Genomic DNA, 24,093 nt, shown 5'->3' with positions numbered 1-24,093 from the left:
GCTAGTGCTAGGAAAACAAAGGGAATGAGAAGGGGATTGCAATACGTGGCAGGATTCTCCCTGTTGGACATTTGCATTCTCCTCTTCCCATGACACTCCTCTCTGCTTTTGGAACCAGAAATATTCCCAAGGGAGCACTGACTGGCAGGAATGAGGAAAATAGTGAGCCTTCCCCTGCTGTGGCAACGATACTCCATGTATAAGTGACGCCAGCCACTTTGGCATGTAAGGGAGGTGCCCGACAATCACCTCATGCGGTCCTGTCCTAGATTTGCAATGTGTGCATCATGGCGTGTCATTGTGCCTCAGGGATACCACGTTCGGAGGCGCCATTGTGATGAAACATAATGGCACAAGAGGAGGACAGCATGCTGAGATTATGCCTGTCTCTGATCAGCCCGTGATGTCAGCTGCCATCACTCGTTAAATTTTCAAACGAGCACCTTCGCGCTTTCTCCCAAGCTGCCCCTCATGCCTAGGAGAAGCTCCCCATAAACTTCCACAAACCCAATTCATTATCCACCTTCAAAACCCTCCTTACAGCTCTCCTTCGCTACCAGGCCTACAAAACACTTGACTGCAAGTGTGCAGAGACTACTGCCTATCATGCTGGTCAATATGGTCTCATTGTTTCCTTTCCTCCATTAGTCTGTATTCATCTGTTGTCTGGTCTTCTATTTAGATTGTAAGCTCTTTGGGGGAGGGGCTGTCTGTTCTATGTTGTACAGCACCTAGAACAACAGGGTCCTGCTCCATGATGGCTGGTCCTAGAAATTATAATATAAATAATAAGTTTCTGTGATTCTCTGAGACTGGGTAACAAAATATTTCCTCTGCCTTCTATCTCCTTCTTGGCTGCTGGGAGAGATGCCAGAGACTCTGGTATGTTGGGCTCAGGGCTCCTCCTGATGTCCTACTACATAGTACGTGTCAAGTGGCTCGAGGAATAATCCCAGGGTGGGCACTCTGCTGAATGCCCGTTGGTAAGAGGAGCTCCAATCAGCCTTGTGAATGCTACAAACACAGGGCCCCAAAGCTGAGCATCACTGTCCTGTGGGTATGGGAGACCATATGCAGAACCCACTGGGCAGCAATGAGACTTCTCTGCCCTTGCTTCCTGCTGTAGGTCCGCCTGGTCATCGCGGAGAAGGGGCTGCCATGCGAGGAGCGGGATGTCAGCATGCCCCTGACTGAGCACAAGGAGCCCTGGTTCATGCGTCTCAACCTCGGGGAGGAGGTGCCCGTGATTATCCATGGAGACAATATCATCAGCGACTACAACCAGATCATCGACTACATGGAGAAGAACTTCACAGGAGGTGAGGAGGGGTGGGTCAAAATTCATCATCAAAATGGGGTTTTGATGGAAAATTGAGTTTCGGCTCAAGGAAACAGTTGGTGAAAAGGAAGTGGGTTTTAGCCCACAAAAGCTTATGCTCAAATAAATCTGTTAGTCTCTAAGGTGCCACAAGTACTCCTCGTTCTTTTCGTTGGTGAAAAGTGTTTGCTCTTCAAGGAAAACTTTAGCTTTTCTTTGACAACAAAACATTCCAAAACCAAAAAGTTGTCAGCCGAAACTGAAAACTTGCAGTTGAAAACCAAACATTTCAATTTGGAAATGTCACCACAGTGCCTCATGGGAGTTGTAGTTCATGCCCCTCGTGTCCCCATTCTCCTTTATGAGCCAGGCTCCCAGCAGGACTACTGTTTTTGTATTTGGTTTGAGTTTTGGGCTGTGTTCCAGGCCTCTTCACCATCCCCAGCTGTGACAACTCTATTATTTCTGTGCATCGTCATTATGAGAGTTCATGTGCAGAGATGGGGTGAAACTGGAACCACTTATTCAACTCTCCACCTCAACAACCTTTACGAGTTTGGATAAAATGGGGCCTAGCTCTGAACTGGCCAGGCCAATGAGGTTTGGCAAAATCAATGCCAGTTGTGGTTTTTGCTCAACCTCTGCTTAGACCTAATAGTCCTGCAGAGTTTTGCCACCCAGTGGGATGTCACACTGTCTGACGCGAAGCTTTCATAGCCTGCCAAAAGCAGCTTGCCCTGGTGTCCTGGCCAGTAGCGCCGGGCTCTGACGTTCCTCTCCCTGGAATGTGCCTGGGAAGGGCTTTGTTGGGGTTGAGCTGGTGACTGCAGTCGGAGGACAGGTTGGTATATTGCCAGTATGGAGGAAATGAAAGGGGATGGCAGCTGTTAAGGAGGGGAGATGTTTATATTTGGTGTTACATGAATGTAGTGCTAGTGAGCAGCACAGTATTGCCAGCCCTGGGGAGTGAATCCCTTTATTTATCCAGAGCAAATGCAGCCTGGTTAGTGGCAGAGCGAGCTCCCCCACACTGCCCTGCCCTGGTGCTTCACCCCACGGGTGCAGAGAGAGAGGGCCCAGCTCTGAGGCAATGACTCACCAATGCTTTCCTGAGTTCCCTTCATTTGTCAGAGCAGAGCTGGCCAGTTCAGGGCTGTCAGACTGGGATGAGTAAGCCGGGAGACTTCAAAGGCTTGGGAGGGAGGTTTTAACTCTGTCATCATGACACTCATCCCAAAGCCTGTCACCTTAGGAATGGAGAGACTTTAAAAACCTTCTTAAAATAGATTCCAAAAACAAGGGAGTCTTGGCAGATCAGCCGCTGTCCTCCTCTCCTTGGCTCCAGCACTCCCTTCTCTCGCTGCTCAGAGAAGGCATTCAGCAAAAGCAGGAAGGTTCCCCACTCAATCAGAGGCCTTCTTTTAGGTTTAGTTGAATGGGCTGGTCTTGCTGAATCCTCAGCGTTTCAACAAATGCATCTTAAACAAAGCAAAGGACCACTTGTCCCCAACCCTCCTAGCTTCCCAGAGGTTCCTGCTTATGGACCAGGCACCAGATTTGGAACCAGATTTGGTTCTCAGGCACTTGGCTCAGTGGGCTATATTCTGTTTTATTAATGCAACCCCACCAATTTCTAATCCCCAGTGAGCTCCCCCTTACAGATGTGACTTTGCACGGTCTCCATTAGGGTTGCACACATCTAAAGGAGGGCAGAAGATGCACATGAGATAGCATCCTGTCACCAGCAGAAGGCATTGACCTAGCCAGTGACATGGAACAGCTCCTAAAGTGATAGATAATTACAGATCTGCCATGGTGCTGGGGCAGGGGGTGGGAAGGGGAAAAAGGTGCTCTGACCCTGGTTAGCAGTTCTATTAGCCATATTAACAAGCTCTGGAATCATGTCCAGCCCATTCTGGCTTTGCCTGCAATGCCAGTCTTTAGAGGCTGACGCTGGCGAGACAAATCACTCACCGTATAAAAATGTTTCAATCCTGGAAGGGCTCTTTATACTAAGGATAAATATCTGCAAGGCTTCATTTTGTCGCAGGCTTGAAGCAGAGCCTAGCTCTGTTAGTTACCAGCCATACCCTGTGAGGTCACATATAACATGGCATCAGCAGCAATCGGGCCAATATGTGGAGTTAGTTCAGCAACCAACAGGGAGAACAGGTGCCATTCCGGTGAGCTAATGCCTCCCACACCAGCTGAAGGGAGTGGGTCCACAGCCAGAGCTGTTGCATTTCAGTGTGGTTACTGAATAGCCTTGCTTGAAGGGCTGGCTATTCTGAATACATTGGGTTCCAGCCCGGGAAACCTCGGCATGAACTGCTGCGATGTTGGCTGGGAGCCACATGGAAGCATGTACTCTAGGGATTCTGTATTAGTGTTATTTCATTCCATTGGTGGTTGTTCTCAAATGAAAAGTCCCCATTTGTGGCTGGGATCCAGTCTCTTGTACTTGGTCCAAGGACAGCATGAAGGTGAACGGCAAACTAGCAGCCCCATGAGGGACTTCGGCTCAACCACATCATATTTAGAAGCTATGAAAATCTCTCAGTCTGAAAAATTCAGTGGGAAAGGGTTTAATGTGATAGAATCCCCAAAACTATCAATGGAGACGCCTTGCTTGGTCCCACCCAGTTCATCCCTGGGGGCCAGGAATGTTCCCTATAGAGCATTTACTAGTACTTTATAGAGTCTAGATTTATATTATCCTAGGGAATAGCCAGCTCACTTATCTCTCAGGACAAGCCCTTCCCATTGATGCTGATAGCACTTACTTACCCACCTCAGAGGGAAGTGATGAGGTTTAATTAGGTTTTAAACAGGGCTTGAGATGCAGAGCACTACATACCAGCTACTAAGTCTGATATGCTTTTCAGTGTGAGGATGTACCATGGCTATTGCTATAACCCAAATCTTGGGGCTCATGCTCAAACACCCATAGAAGTCAGTGAGAGTTTGCCAGAGTTCAGGCCGAGTAAAACCAGAATGAGGAGGACCTCCTGGTTTGACTCTGTGCTTGGTGCAAGGAAATGGAAATCATGGGACCAGTGGAAGATTTCAACCAGTCACAGCTGAGAAGAAATCAGATGTTCTCCAGGAATTGTTTAAATCCTCAGTGATTTTTTGGGGCCACATTTTCACTGGGTTTCCAGGAAGCACCTGCAAAATCCCCTGACACGTACAAAACCCTGTATTGGTGGTACAAAGCCATTCAGATACCACAACCAGCTTTTGGCTAGAAAAGGCAGGCACAGTCAGCTTTCAGACATCGTGAGCCTCTTTTCTTAGAAACCCCGCAGCCAAGGGCTGTTGGCAAAGATGCCTGTGCCACAGTATGCCTAAGGTGTGTGCATAATTACTGAGACTGCTTGAAGATGATCAGAAGAGTCTGTTTGCATGTGATTTGCATGTGCACTCACAGTAATTACGTGCATATATTAGACATGCCATTGTAAACAACCCCAGGGGGCTGAGGCTTTGAAAATCAGGCCACTAAGTCACACTTTTTGGCAAGGAGAGAAGGAGCTGAATGTTGTCAGTTAGGAAGAGAGAGCACACACACAGATGTGAATGTGTCGTGAGTGTGGGCTGATGACACACTGCATAACGCAGCCAGGGCTGACCTTACAGTAGTTAATATTAGAGCAGAACTATGAAGATGTAAAGTGCCATATAAGTACTAAGTATTGCTGTTATTATTGAGTGTTACGATTGTGGGTGCTTGGCAGTGCCCCAGTGAGCACCCAGAAATTAGCATACAGCTAAAGCACATGTGGTGGATCTGGTCTATAGAGAGTTGCTGGGTCTGTGTCTGTGCACTGATTGGGCAAGAGACTGCACTTGGAATAAAGAGCATCACAAAATAGTTCTGTTGCCCTAGAACTCCATACACAGGGGATTTGGAAAATCCCATCAATTCCAGGTACAGGTTTGGTGCCAGTTTGCTTTCCTGGGAACAGAACTCAGCACCTGATGTTTAGAGATACAGAGACTTCGTAACCACCACTGAAGTCAATGAGAGCTGCAGATACTCATTAACTGTAAGACCCAGGCCCTGAACATTTACTCTCAATGGGTGCGGGGGAGGGCATACTGTACATGATCAACCTAATCAACCAGTGCATCAGAGGGACCAGTCCAAACAAACCCAGGAGGGCTTAGCTCCAGGGTTAATTTCACTTGAGCCCCAGGAAAGTGTTTCAATTAATGGTTTGATTCCATCTCTAATCAGAACTAGCACATGCTAAACACAAACCAGTGTCGCAAAACAGGAAGTAATGAGCCCCCCTAAATCAATCTTTGATCATCCCAGTGGCCTGGGGACAATCAAGTCACATGGGAACAAGTTGATGTTTCGTAGCTGTAACCAATGCCAACTTTTTGTTCCATGTTTCAGAAAATGTTACCCAGCTGATCCCCGAGGCCGGGAGCATTCTTCACACAAGAGTGGTGCAGTACAGAGAGCTCCTGGACTCACTCCCCATGGATGCCTACACTCACGGCTGTATCCTCCATCCCGAGCTCACCACTGACTCCATGATTCCAAAGTACGCTACAGCTGAAATCCGCAGTAAGTTGCCTCTTTAGCAGGACTGCGTACCGCTAGTGAACAGTGGGATGGTGTGGAATGTTTATTTCTTTCTATCTTGGCCCTATGCAGACTCCACACTGACAGGTGCTGTTGACACACATTTAAAAACACAAGGGCATAGGAGATGCAGAGTAAATTAACCAAAGCAGCAGCACTTCTTTCCCCTGTGCTACTGCGCATCATTTGGTCATGTGACTACATTTCACCGTCAGTGACTTCAGCCCTCCATCGGGGCCTGCTCAAACAGATGGGCTCAGCAGTGTGCCCAGGAGACAGAGCAGAACTCTTACTTGAAGAACAGGAGCCAGTCTAGTGGCTTACTGACCCAATACGCTGGCTTCTCTGGAAGCAAATGCCAGGTGTCACTCAGACTCCTGTACGCTCTTTACTTCAGTTGCCTTCTCCGGGAGCTTTACTCCAGATGTTTATTCCCTTTGGTTCAAAGCCATTCTGCATGAGTTCCAAGTCACCCACATTTTACACTGTGCCCCTCGCCAGGGTGGAAAATATATCTCGTGAAGCAATGGAAATCCTGCCACTTTGAAAATCTCGGTCTCCTTTTCCCATGATGAATCAACCCTTGACCATTCCGCAGAGCTTACGGCGAGAGCTGGTAGAAACCTTTTGGACAGAATGTTTTTCCATTGGAAAATGCCATTTAGTTGAACCTGCTACTTTCCAGGGGATCATGTCAAAATTTTGTTTTGATAATGTTGGAACATTCCATTTTGGCATTTTTGAAATGGAACATTGTGATTTTTCATTTTGCTAAATGGAAATTCCAGTTCCTGCACAACTCTACTCACAATCAACTGCTGAGTAGCGAGGAGCATCCCTGGTTCCCTGTGAGACAGTGAGAAAATGGAGGGTAGCCAGCACCTTTCAGGATGGGACCATTAGATCCTCCAGACATAGTATCACCCCTGCTTCCTTCTGGGTCCCCTTCTCTAGGACAATAATCTTCCTGCAGGGTGCTGCCCAGGGCACTGCTCACAGGATCCCAGATGGGGCTTATCATCCTCTCCAAGATGATTGTCTCTTTCCTGTAGGATATTTGTAGCCTGTCACCAGAGAGCAGATGGAGATTGTGAACCTGCTGCGATAGGAGCTGCAGTACTGCTCTCATGACCAGGCACTGAGTGTGCAATGGAGTGCACTGTCAGCATCAAGAAGAGCTGCTGTCAAAGCCCTGTCATCATAATAGACACAGACATAAAACCCCAAAGGGCCAGGTCCAGCCCTGGCGCAAGCAGGTGCTAGTCTGTTGGGCTTCAGGGGAGTTGCATTATTTTAAGCCAGAACTGAACCTGACCCAGAGTGGCTAACATCCAGGCACTACATTCTGCCAGTTACCCATAACTAAGATGCTCAGCCAGTGAGTAGCCTCTTTACGGCTTTCTGTGGCATTGAATTCACTTGAGATAATTATGGCTTGGTGGTTCTGATTCCAAACAACCAAGGTAGCAGATGGTCTGGAAAGGAGACAGAGAAATCGACTGCAGCCTTTGGGACAGAGGGTAGGAGTCCATCTAGTTGCGGTTCAGAGGGATCAGACTCCACGCGTCCAGTACCAACATTACTGGGCCCTTTGCAGATGTTTTATTCATACATGCAGGTGGAGGACATGCTGTGCCCTTCATTATTTTATAAAGCATACTGCACTTGGATGCATTAGCTGTTATTGCTGAGGGGGCACAGCTAGGAGAGATTGTTATCCCGCACTTTACAGCCCAGAGACTGGGTCAAACAGGGCACGCACTGCACGCGCTTAGAGCCCGGGTTTCCGTGCTTGCCAAGCACATTCCAGTCTAACATGTGCTGTCCATTCATGAGGACTAAGAAAGCCCTTTGAACCTTACGCCCCAGTGAGGCGGTGCATTTTGGCGAGTACAGACTTTGGAGTCCTGGCCACAAAGGGATTATCTGCCCCCCTTTGCACCATGGAGGGGGATCCACGCCAGTACTAAACAGGCCAGCATGGGTGCAGGGCTGTGTGTGGAAGAGGCCCAGGTAGGTGGAATAGAAGCCATGGGTGTGTGAGTGAGGGGGTGAAGGGTATATTAACCCTGTGGCCTGCCTGTGGGTTGGGGGATGGACTCAACCCCCAAAGACTGCCTACTGCCTCCCATGAAGCCCAAGTACTTTTGCTTTGGGCAGGAGGGGGAATATCATAGTGGACCACATCAAGTGTCCAAATCACAGCCTCTCTTTCCTCCCTCTCTTTGTCTCGTTTACTTTCTCCCTGCTGCTCTGCTTTTTTTCATGTGCGCGCTCTCCTGCTCTCCTTCTTCCTCTCCTTCCCCCCACCTCCAGTGGGCTATTTCATTATTATTTTCAATAATTTAAAGGTCATACAGGGGAGACTGAACAGGGATTTAATTACAGACACTGGATGAAGCGACGTAAGACTGTGTACTTGACCTTCAAGCATTCATGAAACATTGACAATACTTAATATAACTCAGCTGCAAGGACTACAGTTCTCCTCTGGGAAGTGCCGTTTCAGAATGACACTGGAGGGCCCCACCGTTATTGTCTCTGAAGGACTCTGGATCAGAATGGCTCATGGATCACAGTTTACAAATAGAAAGATTTTTTACCTTTGACAAGCCCATCCTAGGATCTGGAATTAAGCTGGGCTCATGTATCACAGACAATCAGACATCTGCTGTTGACAATGTCCTTCTCTGTCAGATTTTCTTCAGGGTCTTTGCTGTTTGTGTCCCATCCCCATCTAGCTGGGATTCTCTCACATGCAGTCACAGCCTTTTCTCATAGGGGCTCCCCATCTCCCATCTTCTCATATGCGCCTTTGCATCTCCACCCTGCCTTTTCCTTGTGCCACAGGCACCTTGAAGTCTTCTCCCTTCCGCCCTCACTGAAGTTCTTTTGTGATCTGACCTAGACTTCCCCCCTGCTCTCGGTCCTGAGGCTTCACATCCAGGACATGCCCTAAGCACGTAAAGGGTGTATTAGAAAGTCCAATCTGCTCATGAAAATATCCCATTGGCACACATAGGGCCAAATTGAACTCTCAGTGGAGCCGGTTTAAATCCAGAATAAGGCTAATGAAGTCTAGGATGAGAAACCAAGCTGATGAGAATTATACCAGGAAGAGTCAAGCACAGAAGAAACTGGTGCTTACGATATACTGTTGAGAAACACAAGAACATTTCTTCCCTTGTCAGTGAAGTGAAAGGGAAAGGGGGAATTCTAGAGGATATAAAGAACCAAAGAATATTAATGCAGTGAAACAGGTCTAACCACAGTGCTAAACACAGGGGGTCAACTCCTAGCCCCACTGAAGTCAATGGGAGAGATCATTTCCCCTACATTCTCAACAACATTGAACTCAGTTTTGGCTTTCCACCTTGATGGAACAATAATTCAGGCCCCCTGCACTAACAATTCCATCACTGCAGAGTCTGCCTCAGAAAAGGTTGTCTAGCAATCGACATGGGGAGACGAGGAGACAGGCCCCCTTCATTCTATTCCTGGCTTTGCCACAAACACCCTTTGTTACTCCGAGAAGGTTCCTTGATTCCTCAGTGTCGGTCTATCTGGGCTACTTATCAGGCCCCATCACTGTAGTATCTGTGCACCTCAGGTTAATCTCCACCTTCTTTTCTATCTCATTCCCTTCTCAAGTCTTCCTATTGGTCAGTGTGTATGGTGGGCTCTTTCTTGACATCAGTAGGTTTCTTATGCTGAGATGGTTGCACTCCATCACATGTATGTGTTTCTGTGTGCACACGTACACTATTGCTTTCTGATGGGTGGAAGCAGATCTGCTCATGTGGATAGCAGTCCCTTCTACTGGTTAAGTTAGTGCCACTACTGCAATTTACTGAGTACCACCTTGTGATTTTGGAGCATGGTGACAATTATCAGTATCTATTTATATTGCAGTAGCCCCTCGGAGCTAGGCACTGGACAAACACAGAATACTGTGCAGTGTGTCTATGAAGACTTGATGACAATGGTGTTGGCTGCCCACAGCTTAGTGCACAGAAGATGAAGTAAAAGGCTTCCAGTTGTGTGCCTAAAAGAAGTTCTCTAGGGTTGGGATTAGACCAGGCATTGGATCAGTGGTTGTCAGAACCAGAAAGCCAGGATGCATTTTGGACAGAAGCTGCTGGGCAGTTGCCTGATCAGTGGAAGAGAGATGCAGAACAAAGAGAGAAGGATGTAGGATGAACAGGACTGACTGAGTACTCCTTGCTTCAGAGGTAGATGTTGAGATGCTTTCTCGGGGTTACCGGAACTCCAGGTGACCTTGTTACCCCTTTGCCTTAGCAAGAGAGAGATTTGTGGGTGTCACCCCAGGTTGCTAGCCAGCCAACCAAGTTCCCTAGGACTCTGCCAGCCCTCTTTTCCTTGCACGTCATGCTTGATACACCCTTGTCCCCAACCCCCCCCCAGAAGTGCATTCCTCTGCAGTGTCCAGCCCCTGCCACTGGACACTCCCAGAGATTTCCAAGTCTGCTGTCTCCAAAGAGACAGTATACACACCAGCCTGTTGGCTCAGCAGAGGTTTCGCACTTTACGTGAAAACATTGCACTGGGATAAACTTATAGTAAAATGAATAACAGGTTTATTAATAGTGGACAGAGATCTAAGTGATAATGAGCAAGGATAATAGGAACAAACTGATTATAAATAAAACAAAAGTATAATGAGCTTTTGAGTAACTAAACTTGGCAGGCTACAAACCTTGTCTTAAGGCAGTTTTCTCACCTACCACTACTTCTTAGCATCACCAACCCATATGGTGGGGGATCCAGAGTTCATGGATGCAAAGAGCGCTGACGTCTTTGTTCCCTCAATGGTGGATCACCAAAATTCCTTTTGCTTCTCCCTGTATTCCCCCCACGTTTATTGTCTTTGTCACCACTGTCAGGATGAACCCCTGGCATTCAGACTCCAGCGTCTTCCCATGCTGAGTTCACATTCTCATGTTAATTTGTTCCTCCTGTTTATCTCTGATGCAAATGAACTGCCCATTGTCTCTGGCATCACCTGCTCAATTTACATTAGAGACAGGGAGATAACTATCCTGCCTCTTGTCTGGAAGAAAACCTATTTCTCCCTTTCTCTGGTCACAGACTTTAAAGCATAATATCGGTAGTTCCTAATATAGTGTTAATACATACACTTCAAAGTGATATAAATGACCAGTGTGTCACTGACTTTCGTTTGATATCTCACACAACATTCTCTGTAGATAAATATCATGACAGCAATGTGTTAGGTGTAGTGAGTTTGTCAGGCTTGATAGGAGTTGCTATTACATGACAATGGCATTGAGGGGCTCATAGGGGCACAGATGTACAGAATTTCAAGGGTAAACTTTGTAATTAATAAACCATTTGTTCAGCTCTTATAAAGGTCCCAGCAATGTCTATTTTGTATGCACAAGGCAAATGAGGGTGAAAAGAACATAACACAAACTGCTGATCTGATGGGGACAAAGCTGCAGGCACAAGGTATGCAGCAGCAAGTGTTCAGGAAAGCTTTAAAAAGTATATATGCTGGCAGTCTAACAGGAATCCAGAAGAGAAAATGAAGGGCTGATAATCATTTGAAGTCCACTGGGGCTGGGATGAACCTGCTAGGGGATGACATGGCATTTAGCTTTTATTATTATATTGGGACTGTGCCACCACTATTGTTAAGGTTGAGGCCAGCTTACTGTTTACCAGCTGGTAAGTGCTTGAAACGTACAGCAGGTATGTTTCAGCAAGGGCTGCCCTTGGGCCGCAGGTAAGAGGCATGACTTGGTAAACTGACTTGGCATTTTCTGCAGTGTGTTATCCCCCACAGAATTGCCTTCTCTCATTCTTTGGTATGCACCCCCAGCTGTCCTGCATGGTGTTAGGAACAGTGTATTGCCTGGGGCAAGGACTGCTTGCAGCAGGTCGCTCTGTGATATGAGGAGAGGTGCATCTGAATCCAGAGAGATCCCGGACTCCTTATTTCTGTGCTGAGTCATGGGGGTTGTTCAAGAGGAGCAAAATGGTACGTTCTTGCCATGGGGATTTGTACCAGTGTAAGAACATAAGAATGGCCATACTGGGTCAGACCAATGGAATCCTGTCTTCAGTCAGTGGCCAGTGCCAGATGCTTCAGAGAGAATGAACAGAACAGGGCAATTATCAAGTGATCCATCCCTTGTCGTCCAGTCCCAGCTTCTGGCAGTTGGAAATGTAGGGACACCTAGAGCATGAGGTTGCATCCCTGACCATGTTGGCTTATACCCATTGATGGACTTATCTTCCATGAATTCCTTTAATTCTTTTTTGAACCAAGTTATATTTCTGATTTTCACAACATCCCTGGCAACACGTTCCACAGGCTGATTGTGCGTTGTGGGAAGAAGTACTTCCTTTTGTTTGTTTTAAACCTGCTGCCTATTGATTTCATGGGGTGAGCCTAGTTCTTTTGTTGCGTGAAGGGGTACATAACACTTCCTTATTCACTTTCTCCATACCAGTCATGATTTTATAGACCTCTATCGTATCTCCCCTTAGTCGTCTCTTTTCTAAAATGAACAGTCCCAATCTTCTTAATCTCCTTGTATGGAAGCTGCTCCGTACCCCTTATCATTTTTGTTGCCCTTCTGCACCTTTTACAATTCTAATAGATCATCTTTGAGATACAGTGACCAGACCTTCAGGCAGTATTCAATGTCTGAGAGCACCATGGATCTACATAGTGGCATTATGATATTTTCAATTGTCTTATCTATCCCTTTCCTAATGGTTCCAACAACCCTAGACAGCTATGCCAGGTTTCAGAGTAGCAGCCGTGTTAGTCTGTATCCGCCAAAAGAACAGGAGTACTTGTGGCACCTTAGAGACTAACAAATTTAACTATGCCAGGTACACCTCACCCCTTTCGAGGAGATGAGCAGTGGGCTGGCTGTGATACTGTACAGGCATTAATCACTCTGGCTGTGCTGGGGAATGAAGGGAAAGTCAGAGGCTGATTTATAGACTAGCCCTGCATCTTGCTGAACCATTGATGTTGTCATAATTACCAGTGATCATTTAAGGGAGGCACATAAAAGCGAGGGGGGAGAGAGTCATTACTGGGCTATCTTATTCACTGAGGCGCCTCCAGAGGTGTCTGCTTTTAATCTAGTAACCTGTTCACTGCTTCATCTGCTACCAAAAGCAAAGTGTCCTGGATATGTGATTCTCAGAGGAAGGGTGAATGTGCACTGCATACCTTGCTGTACATCTATCTATACTTAAGGTGTTGTTATTATAGGCCAAGGATCAGCAGCCTTTGGCACGTGGCACGTCAGGGAAATCCGCTGGTGGGTCGGGCTGGTTTGTTTACCTGCAGCGTCCGCAGGTTCGGCCGATCGCAGCTCCCACTGGCCGCGGTTCGCTGTTCCAGGCCAATGGGACTGCGGGAAGCGGCGGCCAGCATATCCCTCAGCCTGCCTGACGGGTCGCATGCCAAAGGTTGCCAATCCTTGTTATAGGCCAAGTCCTGCCTTCCTGCCACATCCCCAAATCCCAGTAACTCCACTGGGAGTTTGGGATCCCAAAGGCATGCAGGGTCAGGCTTGGACCATCGACGTGCCCAGGGAGGCTATTAGTACTCCTTGCTGATGGGGTAGTATGTATCTTCCTGGTACAATGGAGCTAGCCAGGCTTCTTGCTCAAAATGAAAAGTGTTCCCATCTCTAGCTTAAATCAGGCTGTTGCTTATTAATTATCAGTGATCATCATGATTAACAAACCAGATTCAGTTCTCAGTTACACTTCTGTAAAATCCGGAGTAACTGCATGGAAACCACCAGCGTGACTGAGAACAGAATTTTGCCTGACCTGGCCCAGATTGAGAAAAGCCCCCGTTTCAATAGGATTTACACATATGCTGACGTGCTGTCTGGTACTGTAAATTCTTGCATATTCACGTAGCACTTTTTATGCAAATGAACTGCACCTCAAGGTGATTTATAGACTAACGGCCTTGTTTTCAAACGGGTCTCTAGATGATGCTTGCAAATCCCTATCAATTACACTCGCCAAGGGTAAACCCGCCAGAGCTGAACAAAATGGCTCAGCAAATATTTGCTGTGACAGTTAATGGGCCAGATCCTTACTTGGTGTACACTGATTTCAGTAGAACGTTACCAGTTTCCCTGGGGATCTACCTTCATGTTTTTTACCAGTATTTGCACAAACCACAAGGTCCATGGGCAGCTGCAGTTTTTGGCTGCAAGAAGATCTGGATTCTGCCCCCCACCCAGAGTGGTACAAGTCTTGAAGTTAGACCTAAAGTTACACCTCTTTGCACCAAGGCTGAATGAGGCCACTATACAGACATGTGTGCAGTAGAAACTACTTTTCCTGGTGTAATGACTGCGGGGAGAATGACAGTTTCATAGCCAGAATGAGGCTCTTTTCTCACACTGCCAGGTCGGCATCACCGCTGCTGAAACTAGCCTTCCATCCGCAGTGCGAGAGGATGCAACAGCTCCCCCGAATTGTCCTTCTGTCTCCCCCCAGGACACTTAGCTAACGCCAGCACGGAGCTGATGAAGCTGGACTACGAAGGGGAGCCCCAGCTGACCGAGCCATACCTTTCCAAACAGAAGAAACTCATGGTAAGACGTCTACAGCAACGCATGGGACTTTATTTCTAGGAGGGAGAGGGAGGGTGGACCCCAAAGAACAGCCCAGGGTGCCCATTGCTGGGGCCCTGATACTACTGAGAGACTGGGGAAGCATTTGGGTCCATTCTAAAGTGCTGAATATTTCCTCCCAAGTCACCCTGATGTTGTGTCTGTACCACCTGGGGACCAGACTCCCAAGTGAGTTGAAACCACGAATAGAGCCTCTCTTTCCCCTCACCCCTCTCTGGGGCTGGACTCACAGTGGGGCATCCTGAATTTTACTGCAACTGGGATGCCATCTGGGGCTTGTGTGGTCTCCAGGAAGCAGCTCCGTTATGTGAGCCCAAAGGCTGCCCCTCTATGGCTGATCCAGTCGGAGCTCTGCTGAGCTGCTCTTACTGGGGAGTTGCTTCCCCTGGCCAAAGTGGCAAGAGCTCAGCTGTACTAGTCTCACCCGGGAGGCCTCCACCCCTTGCTGAGCCGTGAGGAGCCGTGCTGCTGAGCTGGAAGCCATCTTAGCCAAAGCTAGTAGGAACTGTGCTGAGCTGGGCTAAAATGGAAGTCGCCTCCCCATGGTTGAGTAGGTCTCAGCAGGGGGTCACTTTTACATAGATGAATCTTCTCTCCAGAGTGTGGTGAACTCCTCCTGCAGCTGTTGAATAACTAGAATGATGAAGGGGTTTAGAAGGTGCTGCGTATGTTCTGCATTGCACCCATTCAAGTGCCAAGAGCACCTGGACAAGGAACGTACGGTCTCAGGGCCACCCATTTCGTGTAAACCTTTGGCTTTTGTTTAGGCCAAGATCTTGGAACATGACAATGTGAGCTACTTGAAGAAAATCCTTGGCGAGCTGGGAATGGTGCTAGACCAGATTGAGGCCGAGCTGGAGAAGAGGAAACTCGAGTATCAAGGTAGGCAGCTTTGTGAGGTGTTTTGTACGGCACTGCTGAAGCACTGGCCCAGTAGAGCAGTAGCTTTGCAGCGCCACAACAGTCACAGCCTCTCATCCAGAGTTTACTGTGAGGCGTTCCCTTCTCGTTACCGTAGTCACCCTTATCCCTGGGGTGGCTTTGTTTCAATGCCTTGGGAGGCACCACCTGGGAAGTAACACCTGTGTGGTGCAGCACACAAAGGGTTAAGGCCTCCCTGCTGATCTCAGATGCCCAGGTTACATGGTTCCACACATCCCTCTCTCCCTATTTTCACTTCCCTCTGCTGGCCGCGTGATGATACCTCATAATGAACTACCCAAGAAACCAGATGAAAGTTCAGAGGCAGAGGAGCAATTGCACTCAACTGCTATGATGAAATGTCAGTGGTGTGGCTTGTCATTCGCCATTCAGATCGACTGCTCCACCCTTCGAACATGCCTACAAGGGAAGCGAGGTTGTGGTGAGAGCTGCTTTGACATTACACAGTGACCCTGGAAAATGACAGAGCTGGGGTGGGGCAGAGGAACTTCCTCTGCTCCAGTTGTGGCTGAGTCCATTGCAAAGTAACAATAGTTTGTGTATGAGGCCCAAAGAAGCTTGTGAGGAACTATGATCAGTGAAGCAACTTCAGGGAGGCCAGGAGCGTATCTGAAAACACCTGGAACAGTCCCATTTCTCGTGCAGTAGGAGGGGAACAAGGAATTCTGCTCAGATGCATTGAGTAGGGTTTGGAAATACACTGCTGCATTAGAAAGAGCTAAATAAACCAGTGTTCCTGGGTTACACAGCAGGGCACTCTCTGCAGAGAGGGATTGAACAGCCTTCGTTGCTCAGGCAGTGGGGGATTGAAGGTGGGCCTTTTCCGCGTAAACATGACATTTCTCATAAGTGGCCTTGTCAGTGTATTTTAGCATTGGCCTGTGCAGGCTTTGGTGTATGGCTTTGTAAATCATCGGTGTTTGTTTAATTCAAGAAAGCTTCTGTTCATGCCCAGTGACTCGTTTGTGAAATGCCTTCGGACTGGGGGAATCACACAAAAGGTCCAAAGTGATAGCATATTGTAAGATAGTCCGGGCAAGTCAACACTACAAAATTAAGTCAACCTAAGTTACATCGACATCCAGCCACCACAGTAATTGAATCTCTTTTGCATGTCCAGACTACACTCCTTGTGTCAGCGGTGCATGTCCTCGTCAGGAGCTCTTGTGTCAATTTGTCAGTGCGGGGCATTGTGGGACGGCTTCTGAAAGACAGCAACAGTCAATGTAAGCAGCACAGTGTCTACATTGGCACTCCGTCACCCTAACTACATCGACCTAAGCACTACACCTCTCACGGAGGCGGAGTTATTACATCAGCGTAGTGGGCGAGTTACACCGATGGGAGCTACATTTTAGTGTGGACGCTTACAGATCTAGGGAGACTTAAGCTGCCTTACATTGACCTAACTCTGTAGTGTAAACCAGACCTCAATGATTATGGATGCAAACAGCAAAAAAAAAACAAAAAAACCAAGGGGGAGAAAAATATTCCCACGAACTGTGGTTTGTAATCTATCACTTAAATCAGCCTCGGTAACGATGACTGGAGGGTAGCTAATATAATGCCAATTTTTAAAAAGGGCTCCAGAGGCGACCCTCACAGTTACAAGCCTGTAAACCTAACTTCAGTACTGGACAAAATGGTTGAACTATAGAACAAAATTATCAAACACATAGATAAACATGATATGTTGGGGAAGAGTCAGAACAGCCTGTGTAAAGGGAAATCATGCCTCACCAGTCTATTAGAATTCTTTTGAGGGGGTCAACAAGCATGTGGAAAAGGGTGATCCAGTGGATATAATGTGCTTGGAGGTTCAGAAAATCTTTGCAAAATCCCTCACCAAAGGCTCTGGAGCAAACTAAGCAGTCATGGGCTAAGAGGGAAGGTTCTTTCATGTATCAACAACTGGTTGAAAGGAAACAAAAGGTAGGAATAAAAGGTCAGTTTTCACAATGGAGAAAGGTAAATAGTGGGGTCCCCCAAGGATCTGTACTGGGACCAGTTCTGTTCAACATATTCATAAATGATCTGGAAAAGCGGGTGAACAGTGAGGTGGCCAAATTTGCAGCTGATACAAATTACTCAAGATAGTCAAGTCCAAAGCTGACTACAAAGAGTTACAAAGGGATCCCACTAAACTGGGTGACAGGGCAACAGAATGGCAGATGAAATTCAGTAATGATAAGTGCAAAGTAATGCACATTGGAAAAAAACATCCCAAATATACATACAAAATGATGGGATCTAAATCAGCCGTTACCACTCCAGAAAGAGATCTTGGCGTCATCATGGAAGTTCTCTGAAAACATCCACTCAATGTGCAGTGGCAGTGAAAAAAAGTGAACAGAATGTTAGGAACCATTAGGAAAGTGATAGATAATAAAACAAAAAATATCATAATGCCACTATATAAATCCACTGCACACCCACACCTTGAATACTGCATGCAGTTCTGGTCAGCCCATCTCAAAAAGATATATTAAAATTGAAGGCGCAGAAAAGAGCAATGAGGATGACTATGGGTATGGAACAGCTTCCATACGAGAAGAGATTAGAAGTGGAACTGTTCATTTTAGAAAGAAGACAACGAAGGGGGCATATGAGAGAGGTACATAAAATCATGAAGGATATAAGAAGTGTTATTTACCCCTTCACATAACACAAGAATTAGGGGTCACCTGATGAAATTAATAGGCAGCAGGTTTAAAACAAACAAAACAAAGTATTTTGTCGCACAATGCACAGTCAACCTGTGGAACTCATTGCCAGGGGATGTTGTGAAGGCCAAAAGTATAACTTGGTTCAAAAAAGAATTAGACAAGTTCATGGAGGATAGGTCTATCCATGGCTCTTAGTTTCAGGTGTTCCTAAACCTCCAACTGCAAGAAGCCGGGACTGGGCAACAGGGGATGAATCACACAAAATTACCCTACTCTGTTCATTCCCTCTGAAGCACCTGGCACTGGCCACTGTCAGAAGACAGGATACTGGGTTAGATGGACCATTGGTTGACCCAGTGTGGAAGTTCTTATGTTCTTAATGCATGTGCAATTGTACACCTAATATGCATGCAAAAATTTTGTAAATGCACATTTATAACCTGGATTTTTGGGCGCACAATTGACCATTTATAAATCTGACTAATTCTTTACATATACAAATGGGCAACTTTTGCATGCAGTCAAGGAAATTGATTATGCAAATTAGGCCTGCAATTGCTCACAGGTATTTCTGATCATCTATCACTGAATGTTTAGGGCCAGGGACAACAGGTTGATGGGGTGACATTTCCATTAAAAATAACAATAAATCTTTGTACTGCTATAGCGCTTTCCACTTAAGGATCCTAATGTGCTTCACAAATACCAATTGACTAAGACTCATACCATCCCTTCCCCTGTGAGGTAGATCAGTATCATTTTAGACAGGGTCCCATGGAGAGATTAAGTGACTTTCCCAGAGTCACACAGCAAGTCAGTGTCAGAGCTGGGGCTAGAACCCAGACCTCCTGACTGCACATCCCATGCTCTGACCATCAGAAAGTACACATCCCAATTCATATACATCACTGGTCACACTGCAATTCTGTGCTTTCCTTCTCTTCCATTTTGTCATTCTTCTCCCCTTGTGTTCTGATATTTATGTAGCAGCCCAGTCCCCGGTGTCTGAGTTTCCAGAGGAGGCCAGCTTCCTGAAAAGCAGGGTTATTCCCAAGGATTCAGCTGTCCCTCAGTAAATGCTTTGTAATGAGCACACAGCCCATAGCAGGAACCACCAGCATCTGCCCAGCCACAGAGACTTTGGGAATGAGGGCATTATGGTCCCCCAGTTGTGCTGAAACTGATAGAGTTTGTGCTGCTCACAGAGGGCAGGTATTTTATGGGTCCTACACAAAATGCCTGCAGAAGCCTGAAAGATTCAATTAACTCCCAATTACAGAGAGTGAAAGCCTGATGAAAAGAAAGCTATCAATTACCAGACCAGAGCAAAGCAGCCCAACAGGGCTTCCCCCACCTCCCGCAGGGACCCTGGCATGTGAGCAGAGAAAGATTCCATCTGGGACTGAGCTGCTGTACAACAGACAGGGAAACGGCTTGCCAGGAATATGGGAAGCCCCGGGGATTGCCGCTCTGAACAGAGTCATCCCAAAGGCCAGTGCTGCCAATGAAAGGACCAGATCCTCACAGATACTTAATAAAGGATTCATAGGAATTGCTCTTCTCTTAATAACCTTTAATTTTTTGTTTCCTGTCCTGCCCCCTTCATTCTGTTAGCCACCCACTTTAATTGTCATGAGTACAATGGAGGCTATAAGCTCTTTGGGGCAGGGACTGTGGATGAGAAGCTGGATATGAGTCAGCAGTGTGCCCTCGTTGCCAAGAAGGCTAATGGCATTTTGGGCTGTATAAGTAGGGGCATTGCCAGCAGATCAAGAGATGTGATCATTCCCCTCTGTTCGACATTGGTAAGGCCTCATCTGGAGTACTGTGTCCAGTTTTGGGCCCCACACTACAAGAAGGATGTGGAAAAATTGGAAAGAGTCTAGCGGAGGGCAACAAAAATTATTAGGGGGTTGGAGCACATGACTTATGAGGAGAAGCTGAGGGAACTGGGATTGTTTAGTCTGCAGAAGAGAAGAAGGAGGGGGGATTTGATAGCTGCTTTCAACTACCTGAAGGGGGTTCCAAAGAGAATGGATCTAGACTGTTCTCAGTGGTACCTGATGACAGAACGAGGAGTAATGGTCTCAAGTTGCAGTGGGGGAGGTTTAGGTTGGATATTAGGAAAAACTTTTTCACTAGGAGTGTGGTGAAGCACTGGAATGGGTTACCTAGGGAGGTGGTGGACTCTCCTTCCTTAGAGGTTTTTAAGGTCAGGCTTGACAAAGCCCTGGCTGGGATGATTTAGTTGGGAACTGGTCCTGCTTTGAGCAGGGGGTTGGACTAGATGACCTCCTGAGGTCCCTTCCAACCCTGATATTCTATGATTCTGTGAAGCACCCAGCAGGCTCTCAGGCACTACGCAATGAAAGTGGTTCTCATCAGCGTGACAAGCAGGGCTGAGGGGGCTTGAAATTTGTGGGTTGCAGGTTTGGAACAGACCTTGGAACTGGTTAGTCAAGCAACAATTCCTGCAGCCACCTCACTCTCCAGGGCAAGATAACTGGTTCTGGCTGTGATGGGAGTTGGGTCATTCCCAGTCAAAAGCAACATGGGGACTTAACAGCTATCAAGTTCAGTCCCAGCAAACCCCACAGGTGCGGGGATTATGGAAAGCCAGGCAGTCACTGGAGTGCGTCTGTGCCTACCCCTGCTAATCATGTCAGCTAATACTCTCATTAACAGACACACTCACGCTTAGTACTCATTATGGTGCCCTCTGATGGGAGATTTCCGAGGCATGAAGCCAAGGGCCGCTGCTAATGTCACTCAAAGGCGTTTTGTTTCCTTCCCACTTAGACAGGGCTGGTCCCTATCTCCCGTTTCATAACAGGGGGCGCCCAAACTTTATCCCACTGGTGCCAACGATTTGACAACAGCCCACAAGCTGCATTGCAGCCGCCTGTATCTTCAGTCCAGAGCTGCAGCCACTGAGGCGACAGGGCCCGAAGTGCAGTGCTCCAGCTACCCGGCTGCTTGGATCCAGATGAGGCTTCACGGGCTGGGACCTGACACCCTTTGGCCTAGAACAAACTGGGCAATGCTTGACTCACACCCTGGGCCTCGGCCACCCTGCTTTGTACTGGAGATGGACCCACGTTGTGAAAAACCTCAATCTGAACTTCCGTGCTCTCTGGGGTGCTCAGGTTTGGCCCATTATAGACATGGGCCTGAGTCCTGGGGTGAGATTGTCTCCCCCGTGGTGGCCTACCAGTGCTGTAAAACCCCTTCTGCCAGTAGGCACCAGTGCTGTCACCTGCTCTGTGTGTGTCTGCCAAGCCAACAAAAACCAGGCCTTGCAATTAACATTAGCCCCATTGCTGCAGCCTCTCAAAGCAGGCAGGCACCGCTTGTTTGCAGCTCCCTGCCTAGGCAGTGCCATAAAGTGTCTGTTTCCGCTCCACTCGCCTAATCATGAGCTTTCCAGAGCAGGGACTGTGTCTTCCCTACTCTCTGTAAAGTGCATGGGCATTCACAAGGCTAGAGATTGGGTTAATAATGCAATAACTAACAGCAATATCAAACGACTAGTAAGGTTTGATTCAGTGCATGCTGGTTTTTACACTACAGCAGAGGGGGCAGCATCTTCAGCCCCAGATAGAGGAGCATATGCCAGTGGAGGGGGAGCTCACAAATCTCCCTTTCTCTCCCCCCGCCCCCAATCAGGGTATTGGTTTTCCCTTTTGTGGTTGGAACAAGGAGACAGATTTTCTCCAATGGCCCCGTTCAGGCTCAGGAAGGGTAAAGAGGGCAGAGATCAGGTTTCCTCTGAAGGGAAATACGAGGCTTCCCTTTGATCCACAGGAGCTCTCTCTCTGGCGTTAGCTCCAATGCTCTAATTTGTTCAGAAGGTAGAATCGGGCTGAGAGTCACCCTCATTTAAATGTTTACCACAGAATCATGACGGTGCAGGAATAATTCAGGACAGAGTCCTAGCCTGGAGTGCGAGCAAGACGGGGAAGAACAAGCTAGGTATGGAGGGGGTGGTGGTGTTCCTGCCAAAGTAGGTTTGTTTTCTGACAAACAGAACGGTTAGTTAATGAGCAGACTGGACCTCACCCCATGTCACTGCCCTACATGCTCTGCAGGAACCCAGAGCTCTAGGAACACACCACTATCCCCCTGCAGGCCCCAAATGCGGCCTGTTTGGGGTTGGGTCTGCTCTTCTACTTAGCCTTTGCCTTTCTCTTTCTCCTCCTGTCAGCCCTCTGGTACCTCCTCAGATTAGTGAGGTGTCCTTCAGAGATGGACACGTAGGGTTTGCGGCATTTCAGAGATGCCTGAGGCAGGTTTTAGGATAACTTACTTATTGACCTAACAAGAAGAAATAGCTCGCATGTCAGCACAGCACAGATGCTGCTGTAATCTAGCCTGGCTTTATTCTCTTGTCTCCCTCTTCCCAAAAGAATCATCCCTGCCTCTGTGTGAGAGTCTGTAGGAAGTGTGGCCTAGCATCGTATCCTGCAGGGTGTGGGACAACTTTTAACCTCAGCCTAAAGCTCAACCTTTTCCTGCAGAGGGTAGCTCCCCACATTACAGGCTAGGCTCACTGGTTTGTCATCGCAGGTCTGTTCATGAGCACTCGCACCCTGCAAATCCTGGTTTGTTATTGTAGGGTTGCTCTTAAGTGCTCTGCTACACACACTGGTGTATTATTGTAGAGAGGCTCCCTGGCTCTGTACTGCACCCAATGGTTTTTTATTGGAAGGTTACTCATGCCCCAGCACTCAGAAGTACTAGAGATTTTGCCTGTTGATTGATTTTAGAAAAATGTATGAAGAGCATTTAACTTCCAATCATTTGCTCCTAAGGGTCAAACAATAAAGCTTCCCACAGCTACAGAACATAGCAAGGGATTCAGGGGGTCTAAAATCCTAAAGGGAGAGACAGAAACCCTGCCTAGACACCCCCCCACACACCCACCCTTTTCCCCCTTCTCTTAGCTCTAATCCTTGCTCCTCTGTGAGTTTATGTAACCCCACCCTTAAGGGAATCAGCTGCTGTCACTAATAAGGCTCACCTGCCACTCTGACGCTGGCCCTGCCAGTTAGCATAGTACAGGGATGGAAGGATGTTTGGGAAAGTGTTTTAACCCCCTCCTGGCCAGTGCCAATGCAGGAGTCCCCGTCCCATCACAGACTCTCTTCGAGAGCATTTCTCCTGTGATATTATTGCTGAGGGTAGCTAGTGACTGGGAGCCTTTAACCCTTTGGTATCTGTTCTCACAGCCCATGTCAGCATTAAATATTGCCTCCCCGTGAAATCGGATTCCCATCACAGAAGTGCTGATAAATCTGGGGTCATGGAATAGAGTTTCCACCAGAGGTGATGAGTTTAAAGAGGCAGGAGGTGCTCGTTAGTGGCAGCAGGAAAAGCTGGAGGTGCTGGATCAGCAGCTACGCTGAGTCCCACACTCTGTAGGCAATTTCTTGGATTCCCAAGTATTTCTAAGGTCCCTAATATAGAAAATGGGGAACAGGACTGGCTGTGACCCTGGGGCCACCTTCATTTCTGAAACATCACACTATGTTCAACCAGCAGCCAAGGACAAAGGTAATTGCTGTCCCTGAGTGCATAGGACAGCTGTTCGTTTGGAGCTGGGACACTTACTAGGTCCCACTGAAGCCAAAGCGTGTTTTGACGCTCACCTCACTGGAAGCAGGATAAGGAACCACCATCTAGAACCAGCCCCCAGAGAAGGTTCATGAGTAGTTCTAAATTCAGCAAATTCTCCCAGCCCTGCTTTTTAAGATTCCCCGGGGCCCAATTCAACTCCTTATAAACTCATTAGAGAAAATCGGCTTCTTAACGAACTCTAACTCTGCAGCGGTACTTAGAGCCTAATCCAGAGCCTGCTGGAGTCAATGGAAAGGCTCCCCATTGCCTTCAGTGGGCTCTGGACCA

At 47.5% G+C, this 24,093-nt stretch overlaps 1 protein-coding gene across 4 annotated transcripts in view; it reads left to right on the top strand.

Moving 5' to 3' along the window:
- GDAP1L1 (ganglioside induced differentiation associated protein 1 like 1) overlaps positions 1-24,093 on the top strand; it is a 35,812-nt gene that overhangs the window by 10,633 nt on the left and 1,086 nt on the right. For 2 of the 4 annotated variants that reach the window (XM_039498610.1, XM_039498609.1), the window contains 4 exons: positions 1,127-1,319; positions 5,724-5,897; positions 14,445-14,542; positions 15,349-15,463. In XM_039498610.1, coding sequence (XP_039354544.1) covers positions 1,127-1,319; positions 5,724-5,897; positions 14,445-14,542; positions 15,349-15,463 — 580 coding nt within the window. Of the gene's footprint in view, positions 1-357; positions 613-916; positions 958-1,126; positions 1,320-5,723; positions 5,898-14,444; positions 14,543-15,348; positions 15,464-24,093 lie in introns of those variants that run through there. The other 2 variants (XM_039498611.1, XM_039498612.1) reach the window with 2 other exon arrangements.

The sequence above is a fragment of the Mauremys reevesii genome, linkage group 13 (assembly GCF_016161935.1).
Source record: "Mauremys reevesii isolate NIE-2019 linkage group 13, ASM1616193v1, whole genome shotgun sequence".
Taxonomy (NCBI): domain Eukaryota; kingdom Metazoa; phylum Chordata; order Testudines; family Geoemydidae; genus Mauremys; species Mauremys reevesii.
This window is presented reverse-complemented; position numbering and strand designations above follow the sequence as displayed.